Here is an 18,777-nt window from a genome sequence, read left to right as displayed (position 1 = left end):
CCTTCTAGTTGCTGTATGTGGGACGCGGCCTCAGCACGGCCAGAGAATCGGTGCGTTGGTGCGTGCCCGGGATCCAAACCCGGGCCGCCAGCAGCGGAGCGCAAGCACTTAACCGCTAAGCCATGGGGCCGGCCCAGGAAGCAGGTATTCTTTACCTCATTTTATAAAGGAGCAAACTAAGGATCAGAGAGGTTGAGTGATTTGCTAAGGTTACAGAGCTAAGGAGAGAGGATTCTGGAGTTCCAACTCAGGTTGCCTACCATTGCAGCCATGACAGTCTCCCTCCCTTACTGGAACACAAGGTGTGAATCTTATGCTACGGTAGCCTCCATACTGCCCTTCAGGTAGGCGGCACTCAGTGTACTTCTGGTGATTTGGTGGACCCATATGCGATTCGGTTGTCTTTCTAAGTGTCATTCAGCGCCTTATGGTTGTGATTATCTTGACGATGGTAAAGGTGCTGCGTGATATATCTTGATGGGCTTTAAAAAGATAGACTATAACTTATTCTTCTTGGGTTGAGTCCCACGTGAATCTAAAAAAGCAACTCACATTTATTTTTCCCTTAATTTTTCCCTCCTGTTGCAAACATGGTTAGATGAGAAATGTCAAAAGCAATCTTATTATCCATGCTGTTTTTGTCACAAAGGAGATTTTCTTATGACTCAATACCAACTAACTGGTCTGTCAATGGCTTTCTTTGTCAGGTGAGTCATGTGATCCATCTGTTGGCAAGGTACAAGCTGCTTTCCACCCGCTCTGGGGAAGCTCCAGTAGGTCTGACATTCTCTCACCCCCTGATCAAGATGCTATTAAAGCAGCTGATAGTTTACAGTGAACGGGGGTAAAGCTGCATTGGTTTTGTAAACAGCTGCTGGAAAAGCAACTTGATAGAGATTGAGGGATGTATGAATGCTTCCCATTTTAGACTGCGTGCATGCACGTGATACAAAGACAACTTCTGTGATTTCTAAATTCATCAGATATAATAGTCTATCTCTACCGAGATTGAAATCTTAAAGAACCAGGCCAGTTCAATCACCACGTATTTATTGAATTTGTACTATGTGCCAGATGCTGTTCTAGGTCTGAGGCTATAGCAGTGACAGAAAGAGACTAAAATTCCTGCCCTCTTGGAGCTTTTTCTTTTAAAACTTTTTATTATGGAAAAATTTCAAATTTATGCAAAAGAAGAAAGAATAATATATCCGCCATTCAGATTTAATAATTATCAATATTTTGTCATTTTTTTTATCTATCCTTCCCACCACACACATTTTTTTATTGACTAAATTTGACATTAACATTGTATAAGTTTAAGGTGTACAGTGTGTCACTTTGATACATTTATATATTGTAATATGATTGCCGATGTAGTGATATTTATCACATTACATAATATAGTACAATATTATTGTCTATATTCATTATAAAGTGCATTAGATCTCTACGGCTTATTTACTGCTGGTTACAAGTTTGTACCCTTAACACCATCATTCTAATTCCCCCTCCCCCCAGCCCCTGGAACTACCATTTTACTCTTTGTTTTCTACAGGTTTAACTGTTTTAGATTCCACATATAAGTGATATCATACAGTACTTGTCTTTCTCTCTCTGACTTGTCTTGCTTAGCATAATGTGTTCATGGCCCACCCATGTTGTCGCAAATGGGAGGATATCCTTCTTTCTCATGGCTGAATAATATTCCATTGTGTATATGAACCACATCTTTTTTATCTGTTCATCCATTGATGGGCATTTAGGTTGTTTCCATGCCTTAGTTTTTGTCAATAACGCTGCAATAAACATGGGAGTGCATACATCTCTTTGAAATCCTGTTTTCATTTCCTTTGGGTATATGCCCCAAAGTGGAATTGCTGGATCATATGGTATATCTATTTTAATTTTTTGAAGAACCTCCATATTGTTTTCCATAGTGGTTGAACCAATTTACATTCCTACCACAGATCATTTTTTTATTTTTATTTTTTGTGAGGAAGATCAGCCCTGAGCTATCATCCGATGCCAATCCTCCTCCTTTTTTCTGAGGAAGATTGGCCCTGGGCTAACCTCTGTGCCCATCTCCCTCTACTTTACATGGGACACCACCACAGCATGGCTTGATAAGCAGTGCGTTGGTGCGCGCCAGGGATCTGAACCTGCGAACCCTGGGCTGCCGAAGTGGAGAGCGAGTACTTAAGGGCTGCGCCACTGGGCCAGCCCCCCACAGGTTTATCTTTAATGGAGCACTTTAAAGCAAACCCCAGACCTTAAACATTTTATCATAAATTCTTCAGTATGAATCTCTAATGGATAAGGACTTTTAATAAAAACATAATCACAGTGTCATTATCATACCTAACAAAACTGACAAAAATTTCTAGGTATCATTTAATATCCAATTTGGGTTGAATTTCCCTCAATTGTCTCAAGAATTTTTTTACATTTCTTTGTTTGAATCCAGATCAAAATAGGGTCTGCACATTATATGTTGGGGATAGAGCTCTTTTGTCTCTTTTTTTTTTTTTTTGTGAGGAGATCAGCCCTGTGCTAACATCCGCCAATCCTCCTCTTTTTTTTGCTGAGGAAGACGGCCCTGGGCTAACATCTGTGCCCATCTTCCTCCACTTTATATGGGACGCCGCCACAGCATGGTTTGCCAAGCAGTGCATCTGTGCGCGCCCGGGATCCGAACCAGCGAACCCCAGGCCGCCGCAGCGGAGCGCGCGCACTTAACCGCTTGCGCCACTGGGCCGGCCCCTTTTTTGTCTCTTTTGATCTATTCCAGGTCTCTGAGCTATTCTTTTAGTTGTAGGAATTGGGTTATTGACCCTGTATAAGCTTCCACAGTTTGGATTTGGCTAATTGCATCCTCATGGTGTTGTTTATGATATTCCTTTATGCTTCACATTTTCTATAAAATGATAGCTGTATCTAGAGACTTGGTTAGATTCAGTTTCAATTGGAGGAGTGCGTTGGAACTAACATCCTAGTGGAAACTGGCTTGATGCCATTTTTGTGTGTCAGAGGTGTTTCTGGAGGTGTCTTGATGGCCAAAAACTTGGGCAGCCCGTATGAAAAACTTAGTTCTTGTACAATGTGGCAATTTTGATCCTGATACCATGAAGCATTCCCTTTGTTCCTTCTTCCTTTATGTTGGCCTGTAAACAAGACTTTTAAAAGTGGTTGTGTCACATGGTGTTTGGGAGTGGCACCAACGGGAGGACCTGGGAAGCTGTTGCCCACATAGGAACAAGTTGGGTTTGCAACATTCATTCGTTTGTATCTTCTTGGGAACTAGGCTAACAAAAGAGAGAATAAACATATACGGTAGCATGAATCTAAACTAGACCAGTTGAATTAGAATATTTGAGGGAATCTTGAGGGTTTATTTCTGAAAGGAGATTTGAATGTGCAACCAGAAATGAGAACCACAGATTCAGATAATATGGCTTGTGAGGTCTTTGGTTTGTGCCCACTTCAGCAGACAGTCCCCACTTACAGCCTTGAGAAAGAAAAGGAGATGGGTCAGAGGAAAGCAAACCCAAGTAACAGCAGTAGGAAATTCCTGGGGTGTCCAGAGGCTATTGATTTGTAGGGATTTCAGTGGTCTTGATGAATTTCTTCATCAATATAGATGTCATGAACTTATTTTAAGAATGAGGAATGGGACTTTGGGGAATCCAGAAATATGAAAGAAAGAAAGGATGACTCCAGTAAGCAAAGAGAATTGATTTGTCATTTACCGACATGGGAAGGTTATGGGCAAGGGTTCTATTTTGAACAAGTTCTATTTGAGATGCTCACTATACACTATAGATTAGATGCTGAGTAGGGAGTTGGATATGTCTGAAGTTCAGGGCTGGAGACAGAAATTTTGGAATCATGAAAATAGAGATGGTACTTAAAGCCATGGACTGCATGAAATCACCTCATAAATGAGTGAATGGCTTCCTGGAAGCCAGATGAAAAAGATTCTCATAGGACCATTATAAGGGCTTCTCTGGGGCATATCTAGGAGGGTGATTGCCGAGTCGTAGAGCATGCTGATAACTTTTTCACTAAATACTGCTAGATTGCTCTACAGAATGTATTTACCAGTTTAAATTCCCATCAGCAGTGCATGAGGATTCCCATTTCCCCATATCTTTCCCAACATTTAAGATTATCTTTCTAATTTTTGCCAAGCTGATGGGTAAAGCACTGGTGTGTTGGAGCTGGCTCATGAGAGCAGATTGAGCATATTCCTTCCCAACTCCTTCTTCAGTGACCTCACACCGGTAGCTAGAAATCAGCAGGGGTGAGAGTATTTGCACCACGGAAATGGGCAAATGCTACAAATTAGCACTTTCTCCCCCTCCACACTGAGAGCTGGGTTTTAAACATATACCAGCATACCAGTGGCTATAGGTAGTATCATACTATTTGTATTTCTATTCTCTCATCACTAGTGAGTTTGAGCATCTCTACTATGCTTGCTTGCCATTCAGTCTTTCCCTTCTGTGAACGCCTATTCTTGTCTTTTTCTCATTTTTATATTGGATTTTTGGACTTCTTTTTGTTGATTTGCAAAAGTTCCTTATGTATTTTAGTTATTAATCCCTAGCTGCTTTTGAACATACCATATATCTTCTCCCAATTTGTCAGCTGTTTGTTAACTTTTTTGTATTCTTCATTAACGATGTAGTCGATCAGTTGTGATGCAGTCAAATCTCCCAGTCTTTTGTTTTAAGATTTGTGCTTTTGCAGTTTTGTTTTAAGAAGTAAATCCTTACTCCACGTTCATAAAGATATACTCCTACATTTTCTTTTCTACCTTTCAAATGTAGGTCTTTAATCCTTTTGGGTTTCACCTTTGTATATGGTGGACATGGGGCATCCAACTTTATTTTTTCTTCATAAACTAAGTCTGTTTCCCCAACACCATCTTCTAAATAATTTATATTTTTCTCATGGATTTGTGGTACCAACTTTACATATATTGAGGTCCCTTCTGAGCTGTCTATTCTGCTTCACTGTTTTATTTGTTCCTGTACTAGTCACATACTAGTGGGTATCACTATGTGGTAATGACATAATATCTTTCTTAGCTCTTGCTTTTTAAAATTGACAACTATTTCAAATTTCATTTTTCCTTATATATTTTATAAGTTTATTGAAGTTCCTTAGAATTTGAGTTCCTGCTGGAATTTTGGTTGGCATAAGATTGAATTTAGAGATTAAATGGACATTTTTACAATGTAAAGTCATCCTATCCACAGTATATCTTCATTTGTTCAATCTTCTTTTATGTCCTTATATAGAGTTTAAAAATTTTCTCCACAAAGTTCTTGCAAGTTGTTAGGTTAATTTCTGGATATTATGCTGTAGAGTTTTATTGCTATTGTGAATGGTCTCTTATTGTCCATTATACTTCCTGGTTGCTTACTGCTGATGTAGGCGAAACTATTGATTTTTAGAAATTGATCTCATACTTGGCAACCTTATTGAACTCACTTATTACTTATAATAGTTGATTCTGTAGGGTTTTCTATGCTGATGATCATATCATCTGCAAAGATGACAGGAAGATTTTAGGGGTTCTACCCAGTGCTCTGATATTCTGCATATAACTACCTCTGTTAGTGGGGTTCCAATCTGGCACCCCAATTCTGAGAGCTGGATGTCTTTTATGTTCCTCATGCCCTGTACACCCCGATTCGGGAAATGAATCCTTGTGTTCCTCCACTGTGAACGATATCCTGCCCAATACCTCAGTCCATGTCAGAACGGTGACCCTGTCTTCTTTTGCCTATTTCCCCTAACCCTTTTCTCATGGTTTGGGGTCCCATTAGCCACTGACAGACCTTCCTGATGCTGACTTGCTGATTGTCTGCCTGATTTCTCAATGATCCCTGCTGCTCATGCAGCATTTCTGTGTCCTGAAGGCCTTAAAGGACACCCTGTGAGGGATTGCAAAATAGAGGATCAACATAGGCCTTCATATTAGACACACTTAGGTTTAAACTTATTTCGCCCCAGGGTACATTGAGCAAGTGCTACAGCCTCCTGGAGTCCATTTCTTCATTTGTAAAGTGAAGGAAGTAAGATCCCACAGGTAGGGATCATGCAGTGCTCAGTCAGCAGTGTCCCCTTCTCCACACTGATGCTGGCTACTGATACTGAGCACCTCCTGGGACCGTGCTTTACTGCTGCATTGGCCAGGAACCTTCTGGTGCCTTCAGACATAAGTGAATCTCAGCAGCTGTGGCTGGACCGTATCCCCACGTGTCTTCACATCCCAGTGGATGGTTCAAGTTCCAAGGTCTGGCCCCATATTATTGCCCAGTCCAACTCTTGTTAACTGGGCAATACCTGGTTCTAAGACTTGTATGACCCACGGGGTGTTCCAGGAAGCATGACTCCAATGAGCGCTTGCATTCTTGATGGTGGTCTAGGGAGTAACTTCAGTTTTTTGGATGAAGGCAACCAAGTGAGTGGGAGACTCTGTCTCTAATGGCTTGGTGTCCTGGGAATTTGCCTATACACTGAATGGTGTTTGGGTGTAGCAGAAAAAGCCAGTGGCCTTGCTGGTTCTAACAGAGATTTTTATTATAGTTAAGAACAACTCAGCTAGCCACACCCTGCCACCTGCTAATAGTGGTGTCTCAGAGGGATAATGTAAAACAGCAATAAAAGTGAACTGTATACCTATGGAAAGTTACAAATAGCACCTTCTGTTACACATAGATCTTTATGAGTTTCTGTGGCTCACTAACAATAGGGCTCATTTACAATTGCTTAAAGCCAACCAAGGGCAGATTGCCTTCCTTCTTTTAACCAGTTTAGAGAGGTGGGCGAGGTCAGGCAAGAACAGGGTGTGATGAGAGCAGGGAGAGTGGAGTGGAATCCCCAAAGGGAGGAGGAAGCATCTGTGTCACATTATCATCCCTGAGAGTGCACGAAGATGCTGAACTTGCAGGGACAGAGATACTGGCAGCTGACCAGGACTGTGGGATGGTCATGGTGTTTAAATATTGCATAAGTGCCACGGGTTTTAGTTGACAGTATGCTCCACCTGATTCAACAATGTGATGTGACTGTTGCAAACAACTATTTTAATACTTTGAGCTATGCTAATAGAGGCAGAGGACCTAGAAAGAGGTGGCAGTTTCTCTCTGCACTCAATAGGACACCCCATTCATTCCTGAGCATCACATTTAAGAGGGCCCTGGAAAAGCTGGGATGCATCATGAAGAGTCCCTCAACACTCTGGTGAGTGGGATGGTCACCATGTCATATAAGGAGCAGCCTAAGGGATAGAAAATGCTTGCCCTGGACACCTTGGAGTCAGACATGATCTGGAAGTCTCTAGGGTAGAAATAGAGCCCAATAAGGAGATGAGGCAGCTGGATTTTAGCTCCCAAGGCAGGAAGAACTTGTCAACTAGGTTGGTCAAAGATAAAATGGCTGCTCTCAAAGGAAGTGAGTTCCTGGTTACAGGTGGTATTCAGCTATGGCCGCTTGGTGGGAGGATACTGTAAAGGGAACTCAAGCAATTGGAGGAGAGGGGCCTTTCTAGTGCCTGGAATCAATGATTCAAACAGGAAAAGATGCTCTGGTGTGCTCCAAGCGCTTAGCTCTGCTCTTGAAGAGTCACGGAGAGACGTTCATTCATTCAACATCTGCTATTGCCAGGCACTGTGCTTGATGAACATGGAAGTACAGTGTGGTAGTTTGTGTATCAGAGCCAGAGGGAAAAGGCCTCAGAGAGAGTTGTTATGGTGTAACACTACTGACTCTGTTACAAACTTCAGTCATGGGGAAACAACGGACTCATTAAGTCCTTTCATCAATGGGACTCATTAAGTGTCAAGTAACACTTTTCCTTCCACGGATGACGGATGAAAGAGAACCAGGATGTCAGCATTCATCACCACTTTCTGGTTCTTGGAGGATGGAAAAGGGGACCAGGAGAGAAGGGGGTGAGAAGGGAGCAGAGCAGCAGGGGAAATAAACTCCTGCGACGGTTACTCACTTCTCCCCTTGTGCCCCTACACTGACACCCGTGAGTGTAATTATTCAACTTGGGTATAGCATTGACTAGGCTTTTTACAGCAAGACCTGCAAACAGGTAACTGACCGATGGACCTACTCTGGGCCATGTGCAAAGCTAGACACTGGGTAGCCCAAAAAGGGTAAGACGCAGTGCCTGCTCCTAAGAAGGGGGTAGGAGGGCTTCTAGCCCAGGGATGTGGGACAGGGAGGCAGGCCAGATTCGGCTAGCTAAGGGCGTTAATGCAGGAGCGTCTGTACTTTCGTGTCACTGGCTGCTTCCCCCATTCACTGGGCCAGGCAGGGTTCCTCCGAGAACCTGCGGTGGAGATATCACAGGGGCACCACCCCCACGCGAGGTTAACCCGTGAAGCGCCCCCAGACAGCCCTAACCTCGAGGCCCAACCTTCTGCCTGTGGAGGGGCTGTGGGGGCGCAAGCAGGAGGCCAGCGAGCGCTGGCACACGCTCCTCGCCTCCGCGCCCCGCTTCCCGGCGCGTGCGCGGGGCCGCGGCCGAGGCCTGTGCGCAGCCCGGGCGCCTGCACTGCGCGCGCGCCGACCCCGCGTGGGGTCCGGCTCGGGCTCGGGCTCCGGCTCCGGCGCGCGCGGAGGCGGCAGGCGGGAGGGGCCGGACGAGGTCGGGGAGCGGCGCGGTGGGAGCCTCCGCGGCCGGACAGCGCAGACAGGCGCCGGGCAGAGGAGCGCGCCTCTCGGCCTTTCCTCCGAGCCCCCGCGTTCCCAGGCGGCCGCCCCGAGAGGACCGGAGGAGGCAGGTGGGGCAGGAGCGCGCAGGGGCTCCGGGCCGGGCGGGGGGCGCGGGTGTCCGAGGGGCGGTTGGCGGTTCGGGGAGGGCCGCGGGGAGGCGCTGGGGGCCCCGGGAGCCCTGCGGCCGCCTCCAGTGGGCGCCGGTGTCGCCGGCTCCGGGAGGCCTCCCCGGGGCGGCGCCGCGGGTGGGGGCGGCGCGGCCCACCGGCGAGGGTGTGGGTTTCTCGTTTCCGTTCCTCAAGGGCAATTTAATTTAGGATGGGACGCCGCGAGGTGGGTGGGATGGGCCGGACCCCGTGGCGGAGCTGGGTTCTGGCCCCGGCTCGGACGACCCCGGCGCCCTGGCAGTGCCTCCCGCGGGCATCGGTGTGCTGCGCGCTGTGCGCGGCCGGTCGTCGTTTTCCTGAAACGGGCCTCTTCAGATCTCTCGTGTCTCCCCTTGCTTATTCAATTATTTAAGAAACCTTTTGCCAGTGGGAATTCGAAGCCAAACCAAATGACTTTGCGTCCAGTCTTTTGCTGCCCCGAAATTCCTTAATTCTAAGTCGCGGGAATTGGGAAGGGAAGTTGGCGGCAATACTTGCGCAGAGACATGTCCTAAACGGAGACACGGTTTAGCTGGCATCCCGTGGATTAGATCGATGCGTTTATAATGTCAGCTTGCTTTTGAATGACATGTCAGGTTGCTCATTCATCCGGAGACTATATAGGCAATTTGGATTTAAGCTCTGTTTGAGACAATGTTTTGATATGTAGCAGAGGGTGATATTCTCATGGGGTAATAACTTTCTCTGTGTTCCCAGCTAGACTGTGGTTCATATTGTAGCAATGTCATAGTGAAAATCGCTGCGTTTGAAATATTTAAATAAAGAAACACCCTCCTTCCTAGAAACACCCCCCAAATACTTTAATTGTACTTCGCTTTCACATTGACAGTTGTCATTTATGAATCTTCTGCACAATTTAAAGGAAGTCGTCTAAATGTCAGAAGATCACGTGGTGCAGGACGTGTAGCCACTGTAGAGGGGAAGCCAGAACTGAAAATGGCAGGTCTAGCGTTCTATATTTTTATGATGCAAAACCGTCCTGGTTTTGTCTTACTTTGTTAACATAAATGTGCGTTTTTAAATACTTTCATTTGATCTGAACTACCTGAGCTGTAAGATTGGATCTTGACATGTATTGACTATGTTTCTTTCTATTTTATAGAAGATTTGGCACATGGTATATAATTTGTAGGATTTATTTCAGACATTTCAGATTTACCAGATACAGTTCCCACCAGCAAGACCTTTTAAAAAAGTGCTATTTTTATGGTGTCTTTGTTTGCTTATAATAACTCCAATTTTGAAACATATACTAGTGATCTTTATGAATCACTTTATGATCTTTATGAATATAGAATCAACTTAACTCTTTCTTCCTGTTTAAACCTCTATCTGGTTACTTTTAAGCTTACTGTTCTCTTGTTAATTATGTATAATTAACTGTGCAGCTATGGGCTTGCTTAGTTTGTTAGCCTTTGTTTATTTCTTGTTGTTTCAGGCGTCTGTATACTGTTTTCTCATCTGGAGTTTGAGCAGCACTGTTTTCCTTCAGTGATGCTCAATAGAACTTTCTGAACAAGGGAAATATTCTTTCTGCACTGCTCAGTATGGTAGCCACTAGCCACGTGTGGCTTTTGAGGACTTGTATGGGGCTAGAGCAATGGAGGTGCTGAATTTTTAATTTAATTGAAATAGCCACATGTGGCTAGTAGCTACCTGGTTGGGCACTGCAGCTTTAAATTGTTAGTCCCTCAGGAAGCCTCCACTGGCCTTCTTGAATCCAGCGTTTATTACAGTTATACTGTAATTACAGCTTTCTTGTAGAAATCCTGCAGTAGGCTATAATCTGCATGAGGGCAAGGGCATATCTGTTTTCTTTCCCTTCGCTGTGCTTAGCCTAGGACTTAGTAAAAAGCACTCGATAAATATTTGTTGAATGACTAAATGAACTTCTTGAGGGCAGGTATGTTTTATATTCTCTCTAGTGCCTAGAGCTAAGTATCAAGTACTATAAATACCTGCTTAATGACTGAACAAATTTCGTGTAGGTATCAAATAAATAGATAGTTGGAGTTATGTTTTAAATGCTTGTTTTGGTTAGATTACTTTTTGGAATCTCATGAAAATAAAGACTCACAACAAAATACCATATGAGGCTGAATGAAAGGACCTCATGATTGCAACTCATGTGGACACAGCTTAGGTCTTCTAGTTGAATAGCTCAAGGATGCTGCCCTTGAACCATATTCCAAATAAATCTGAGGGAGTCTCTTGCCCTCAGTGAGATTCCTTAGTGAGGCCCTAACAGCCTTGAACTCCTCTGAAGAAGTTAGTGGACATCCCTACTCACCACCATTCCGTGTTAGGGCATGGATCAGGAATCCTTGAAAAATCACAAGATAGTATAGCCGCGTTACAAGATGCTTTTGCTCAGAGGTGATGGAGTAGGATGGGATACCTATATAAATCAAAGTTTTGGGAATTTGATTCTAGTTATTGCATCTGTTATGTTCATAGTTAGTTAGGGCTGACTTTTTGTCTTAGGCTTACTTTATATAATCTGTTCTCACCAGGTAACCATAGTAGGATTTGAAATGAAAGTATGTACTCAATTCAGATCAGTACATCTCTAAGTTCGACCAAGATTCTCTGGTGTCATGGATCTGAAGATCCAGAAATAGCTTTTAGGGAAAGATTCTAAGACTATACAAAAGTTTGTAGAGTGCATAGTTTTCTTTGGTGGGACAAAAGGTAGAATGTTGGGTGTTTTGTGAAGGAAAGGAAATGGGACTAGAGAAAAATGCAATGAAGACACAAAATACAAGGAAGACACAAAATACAAGGAATGTTTCCTGCATGGGTCAGGTAATATTGTAGCTTCTCTGGGCTTCAAGTATCTAACTGGTGATGATGAAGTTGATTACATCTTCTTGAATGAATCATCTTTCCACCTGGAATCTAGGATTTGAATATTTATTAAATATGTGTAAGACACTAATTTAGCTCCTGTGGCAAGTGATAGTTTTGTAAGACACAGTTCTTATCCTAAGGATCTCAGCTGTCTACAAGGGAATGAAAGGTGCTCTGGGGATCACTTTCAGTAAACTTTTTTTTTTTTTTTTGTGAGGAAGATCAGCCCTGAGCTAACATCCATGCTAATCCTCCTCTTTTTGCTGAGGAAGACTGGCTCTGAGCTAACATCTGTTGCCAGTCCTCCTCCTTTTTTTCCCCAAAGCCCCAGTAGATAGTTGTATGTCGTAGTTGCACATCCTTCTAGTTGCTGTATGTGGGACGCGGCCTCAGCATGGCCGGAGAAGCGGTGCGTCAGTGCGCGCCCGGGATCCGAACCGGGGCCGCCAGTAGCAGAGCACGTGCACTTAACTGCCAAGCCACGGGGCCGGCCCTCAAAAAACTTTTTTGAATGGGAAACGCTGCTCTTTGAACAGGAGATTTGGCAAGGTGGCTCCTCTTAACTGATTCCGAAAGAGAACCACATAATCACTTTGCTGAAGAATTAAGAGTATAAAAAACATGACTGAGTCCCAAAGTGTGATTATAGTCAGATTACTCTTCCTAAAACACAGCTGAAATCAGCACACCCTCCCTTTAAAAAATCAGTGGTTTTCCGGTGCTCTTGGAATTAAGTGGTTTGGTCTTTGATCAGGTATTTAAAGTTCTCCCTAAAAATCCATTACAGCCTTACCTATGACTGTTTTCCTAGATGTACCCCAAGTTCCAGCTTGCTGTTCCTTTAAAGTGTTCCCCTTTTAAATTTCTGCCCCTATTTCTGCCTACTCATCTTTCAAGACCCATCTCAGGTGATGCCTTCTTCACTGCACCATTTCTGATTCTCAGGCACTCCCATAGCAGGTGTTCCTTGTACTTATGTTGTGGAACATATCCCATTCTGTTTCATCATCTATAGTTATTAGTGCTCTTTTATCCACCCTAGTAGATTGTAGGCTGCCTAACAAGCATGGACCACCTGTTATTCCTTTTTGTATTTTCTGAGACATCTAGAATAGTCCAGTGCCTTGTACATAGTGGTTAGATGTTTATTAAATTTGTTTCTGTTCCTTGACTTTAAAGGAAGCTTCATGCCCTGCATAGAATGTTTTGTCCAGACTTGCTGCCAAGCAAGTAGAGGCCAACAAGTAGAAATCCTGAGTTACTTCAACACTGAAAAGGTATAGTGTTGAAGGAGGGCTGTCTTTGTGCTGTATGTTACTTTTTGGAATTGATAGTATTTGAGGAAGATCACCATGCTATATGACACAAATTCCTTGTTATTTTCCTATTTATGTGGTTAATAATTAATGTCAAATAGTTAATGTCAAAATGATTGGGTGGCAAGTAATTTTAGCATCCAAGAAAACTTGAATACCTTTAACATAGTAACACTGGATTGGGTTAATATATAATATCCATATCCATATAAACATGCACCTTGTGAGAAGAAAGAAAGAATCTTATGTGTTACCAGTTTCTGCTAGTATACAGGAAACCTGTGAATCAAGTTGGAAAGGAACCAGTTAGCTCAGAGAGGTAACTACTTCCTTGGAGAAGGGTGGTGGTGGTAGAGTAAAGATAACTAAGTTAGACGTAGGGTTGGTTAACGAAGTATCCTGGAACACACATTGAGTAATATCTAGCCTGACGTTATCTGCTAGAGGAAACTGTCAGGTAACTATTTTTGCTTATTCTAGTCTTTCAACTGAAATAATCTAAAATCATTTTTATGTGGTTTTGTAATATGGTTTTCTGCTTATGTTTAAAAACAGGTATAGAGATTCATAATATTTCAGACTTTAAAGAATTGATGCAAAAGAAACTGGAAGGATTTTAGCCTCAGAATTCAGTTTTACTAACGTTTTCTCTGCTTTCTACGTCATTTCTGATGTGTGGGTTAGGGTGCAGCACGAGTCTAATTTAGAGCAAGTTTATTCTGAATGCTCATATTTTCTAGGAAGCAGAGGTAATATAAGTGATGGGGTCTAAAAAGCATGACCTTCCGTCCTCTAGGATAGCATAAAGAGATCCTGTACATTGTCAGGAGGTGAAACAATGTCAGTAAGCCCTTCAATTTGTACAAGTGATGTGATTAATTTTCAGTAAAGTTTTCTGGGATATTGGAAAGTAATGAGAACATTCCTAACTGGATTGTTTTCATGTGAAGAGCACATGGCATGAGCTGTTGGGTGACAGATGATATAACATGTGTCAGATTCCAGGAGAAGTTATCTACAGGGGATAATATTCCCTTGTTTGTCGCTGTGAGTAAAGAGAACATCACCCATTTAGATTACCTCAGCATTTAAAAAATGTTTTCACCAATTATTGGGAAATAATATTACTCCTGAGCTAATATTATCCCTGAGATTTGTCTAGAAAGATTACCTCTGCTGCTAACTCTGTAAGAGGCAGTGTGAAGCAACGTGTATTCTTTAACAATAGTTTGCTAAAAGGAAGGTTTTTTTTCCCCTTCCCCTGTAAAAAGACTCTTGAAGCTTGAAGTTAAAAATGTCAGTAGGTTAAATATTAAAAGAATGTAGGCTTTTTGTGATTGAAGGGAGTCATTCTAAGTTGTATACAAATATAATAGATATGCTTTTTTCCCCCCTCTCATTAAAGGTGGCTTTCTAGAAGATGACCATAGAAGACCTTCCAGATTTTCCATTAGAAGGAAATTCTTTGATTGGAAGATACCCATTTTTGTTTCCAGGTTCTGATACACCAGTTATCTTTTCCATTTCTGCAGCACCAATGCCTTCAGACTGTGGTATGTTAAGTAGCTATGTTTCTTTTCTATAAACTGGTAGCTTGACTTCTGTCTTAGGCCCTTTTTGCACTCATAATTTTTCCTAAAACCATTTGTTATGGTTTTCATAAAATTGCTCAAGTTTTCCTTTTTCAAAAATACAATTGCTTATTGCTTTTTCTGCCTCTTAAGTTGAATGCTTTATTTCTGCTGTCAGCATTTTTATTATGTAAAAATGTTCATTTTAAGTACCACAATGGATTTAGAAGATTTTATTTTTAGAATGCAATGGTGCTTAGACATCTAGCATTGTTCTGCTATTGATGTATTTATTTTGGTTAAATCTTGCTAAAAGAGCCATATACTTAAAAAATGATTTAAAAGCACTGTGAAATAGCCATCTCCAAGGACCCTGTTGTCTCTGAAATACTAGGATTCTAATTAACAAACCAAATAATCACTGCTGAAAGGATCCAAGCTTGGATGATGCTGTAACAAGTTACATGTTCAATACATAAGCAGGCCTTATTAGGATCTTGTCTCAGTTGTTGCCCATTATAATTATCAGTATATACACAAATAACATTTGGTAAAACTTAAAAAAAAAGAAGCTGTGTACTTAGGCAGAGGGTGACACATTTCCCTGGAATGTGGAGTGAGATTGGTTCATTTTTAAAATAGTTCATTTAGGGACGGCCCTGTGGCTTAGAGGTTAAGTGCACGCGCTCCGCTACTGGCGGCCCGGGTTGGGATCCTGGGCGCACACCGATGCACCGATTGTCCGGCCATGCTGAGGCTGCGTCCCACATACAGCAACTAGAAGGATGTGCAGCTATGACATACAACTATCTACTGGGGCTTCGGGGGGAAAAAGAAAGGAGGAGGATTGGCAATAGATGTTAGCTCAAGGCTGGTCTTCCTCGGCAAAAAGAGGAGGATTAGCACGGAGGTTAGCTCAGGGCTGATCTTCCTCACACACACAAAAAATAAAATAGTTCATTTAACTCTCCTCTGTAAAATGTAAATTTAGAAGTATTCTAGTTTTCATCTATTTAGGCTTATTTCCCCAGGGCCATATTTTATCAGATAGTTAATATAGGAATAAGAGGAAACCAGGAGTTAAATTTGATAGATTTGTTACATTTCTAATTTAGTTACAGTTTTTCAAGTAAAATATTGGGTCACCATTTCAAATTGTCTTTGGAGGTAGACATAATGCAATTTTTAAATATTAGTAGATATAAAATTATTGGATTGGGAATTTGTCTTTTTAGTCATATCTATTCTAATAACTACTCCTCTCTAAGTATGTTGTTTTTTTTTTGTGTATGTGTGTGAGGAGATCAGCCCTGAGCTAACATTTGCCAGTCTTCCTCTTTTTTTTGCTGAGGAAGACTGGCCCTGGGCTAGCATCCATGCCCATTTTCCTCCACTTTATATGGGACACCGCCACAGCGTGGCTTGCCAAGCAGTGCGTCGGTGCGTGCCCAGGATCCGAACCGGCAAATGCCGGGCCGCTGCAGTGAAGGGCGTGCAGTTAACTGCTTGTGCCACTGTGCCGGCCCCTAAGTATGCTGTTTTTATGTGGTCAGATTCTGTAGCAACTTATCTTGCAATCTTTAAAAGTATTACATAAAACTTGTGCCTAGATCCTAGGAATTATTTGCAGCTTTTACAAAAATTGACTGGGCTTATTTTCAGATGGAAAAAATCAGTTATGCAGAAAAACCTTGAACTAAAACACTTTATACCCTGCTTATGACACTTATCTCATTCTATCTTGGGGTATAATTGTCTTGTTTCCTTTCCTAGACTATAGCTTTTTGGGATGAGGTGGCAGTCATGTTTTATTTTTGTTAATCTCATTAGGGCTAATATTGTCATTTGTTGATATTAGTTGCTCAGTCAATGTTTGTTGAATAAGTACATTGAATGAAAGGTGATAATGGATATTGACCCGTTTGTATAACTGAAATTAAACATTACCTGTATTCTTAGAATTAGAGATTCTGAGAATCTGAGTGGTCCTATAGTTCAGCTTTCCCTGCTCACTTCCCAGTATGGAAATTCTGTTTTTTCAGGTTCTCTGACAGATAACCATTCAACCACTTGGATACTAATGGGAAACTAATGAAATAATCCATTTCATTGTTAAAAAAACTTTAGTTATGATAAAATTATTTTTGTATATGGACTGAAAATAAGTCTCCTTGAAATTTTGGCCAGCTGGTACTAGTTTGATATGTGGAACAAACACTTCTTATATTTGATAGCCTTCAAATATTTGAAGATAATTTGAATATTTTTACTTAGTCGGTACTTCCTTAGACTACATGTTTCTAGTTCCTTCACCAGTCCCTCATTATCAGGATTTCTAGACCGTTTTCATTCTAGATGTTTTCTTCTTAGTACACTGTAGTCAATGTCCTCTTAAAAGTGGCACCCTGAATTTTGTTTATTACGTATTTATTGAGGGCTTGTTATGTGCTAGATGCTGTCCTAGATGTTGGGGATAGCATAGTGACCAAGACAGACAGTCGAGTGGGGAAAACAGACAATCAACAAATGAATAAACAAAACATAAATATTATAGATGATAATGAGTTCTGTGGAGAAAAGAGACAGGGTGCTGTGATAGAGGATAAGGGGAGGGGGGCTGTTTCAGATAGGTAGTCACTGAGGGATCTGAAGAGCTGGTCATGAAAAGAGCCTGGAGAGAAGTGTTCTAGGCGGAAAAGGAAATTGAAGGCACAGACTTGGGGAAAAAACTGGTATATCCTAAGGATGAATAGACAGCTAGTGTGGCTGAGAAGCAAAGTGATTGAGGGGCAGAATGGTAGGAGATGAAGTTGGAGAGGACGACAGGGGCCAGATCGTACAGGATCATTGAGGCCTTGGTAAGGGATGTGTACTTTACCCTAAATATAATGGGAGCCATTGAATGTGAGACTGAGAATGAGACTGAAACCAAGAAACAAAGAAAACCAAACCAAACCACACAAACCAGAGCTTAGACATGCAGCTCAGTGTTGACTCTCAAGGTGGTTACCCTGGAGGACTAAAGGGTTTTGGAATCTTGTGCTTTGAATACCTTCAGAGCCAGTTTACACAGAACACACGTTACATATGCTATAAACGTCACAATACGTTCTTATTGTTTTTGCTTAAACAGCGAATTATCTCTTAAAGAGTTTTAAATAATAATAACAAAAAGTCTCATTTACCCACATAATTACCATTTTTAGTGCTCTTCCTTCCTTTGTGTAGATCCAGATTTCCATTTGACTATTTTCCTTCTGCCTAAAGGACTTCCTTTAACACTTCTTGTGGTGCAGGTCTGCTGGTGAGAAATCTTTTCAGCTCTTATATGTCGGAAAACATCTTTATGTTACCTTCTTTTTTGAAAAATATATTTGCCGGGTATAGAATTCTAGGTTGATAGTTTTTTCTTTCAGTACTTAAATACGTTGGTCCACTGTCTTCCAACTTGCATTGTTTCTGACAGGAAATCTAGTATCGTTGTTGTTGCTCTGTATGTAATGTCCTTTTCTTCCCTTCTTGGCTGCTTTTAAGATTGTCTCTGTATCTTTGGTTTTGAGTGGTTTTATTATGATGTAGCTTGGTGTAGTTTTCTTTATGTGCTTGGGGTCTCTTAAGCTTCTTGGATCTGTGGGTTTCAGTTTTCATCAGGTTTGGGCAATCGTTATTTCTTCAGATATTTTTTCTGCCCTTCCCACTTTTTAAAGACTCCAGTTACACAAATATTAGACCACTTGAAATTGTCCCACAGCTCACTGATGCTTTTCTCATATTTTAAAAATTCTTTTTCTTTTTGTGCTCCATTTTGGATAGTTTCTATTGCTATGTCTTTTCTTATGCAATGTCTAATGCAATGTCTGATCAGCTGATGATCTCATCCAGTGTAGTTTTCACCTCAGATGTAGTTTTTTATCTCTAAAGTTTGATTTGGGTTTTTTATATAGTCTGTATGTTTACTTAACCATTTGAACATTTAGAATCCAGTTATAATGGCTGTTTTAATGTCCCTTTTTGTTAATTATAATTTTTTTGTCAACTCAAGGTCTGTTGCAATTGATTTTTCCCCTGATTATGGGTCATGTTTTCCCCTTTCTTTGCATGCCTGGTAATCTTTGATTGGATGCCAGACATTGT

General features: G+C 41.7%; 1 protein-coding gene across 2 annotated transcripts in view; it reads left to right on the top strand.

Moving 5' to 3' along the window:
• The first annotated feature begins 8,679 nt into the window (after positions 1–8,679).
• Positions 8,680–18,777, top strand: part of CLIP4 (CAP-Gly domain containing linker protein family member 4) — a 59,141-nt gene continuing 49,043 nt past the window's right edge. Inside the window, exons 1-2 of one of the 2 annotated variants that reach the window (XM_087436968.1) lie at positions 8,680–8,807; positions 14,478–14,625. In XM_087436968.1, the coding sequence (XP_087293094.1) occupies positions 14,493–14,625 (133 nt within the window). In that variant the 5' untranslated portion in view covers positions 8,680–8,807; positions 14,478–14,492. Of the gene's footprint in view, positions 8,808–12,941; positions 13,034–14,477; positions 14,626–18,777 lie in introns of those variants that run through there. The other variant, XM_087436967.1, reaches the window with a different exon arrangement.

Source organism: Ceratotherium simum, chromosome 11 (assembly GCF_057802395.1).
Source record: "Ceratotherium simum simum isolate JZ-2026a chromosome 11, ASM5780239v1, whole genome shotgun sequence".
NCBI classification, from domain to species: domain Eukaryota; kingdom Metazoa; phylum Chordata; class Mammalia; order Perissodactyla; family Rhinocerotidae; genus Ceratotherium; species Ceratotherium simum.
The sequence above is the reverse complement of the archived record's forward strand: the minus strand, read 5'-3'. Positions and strand labels throughout refer to the sequence as shown.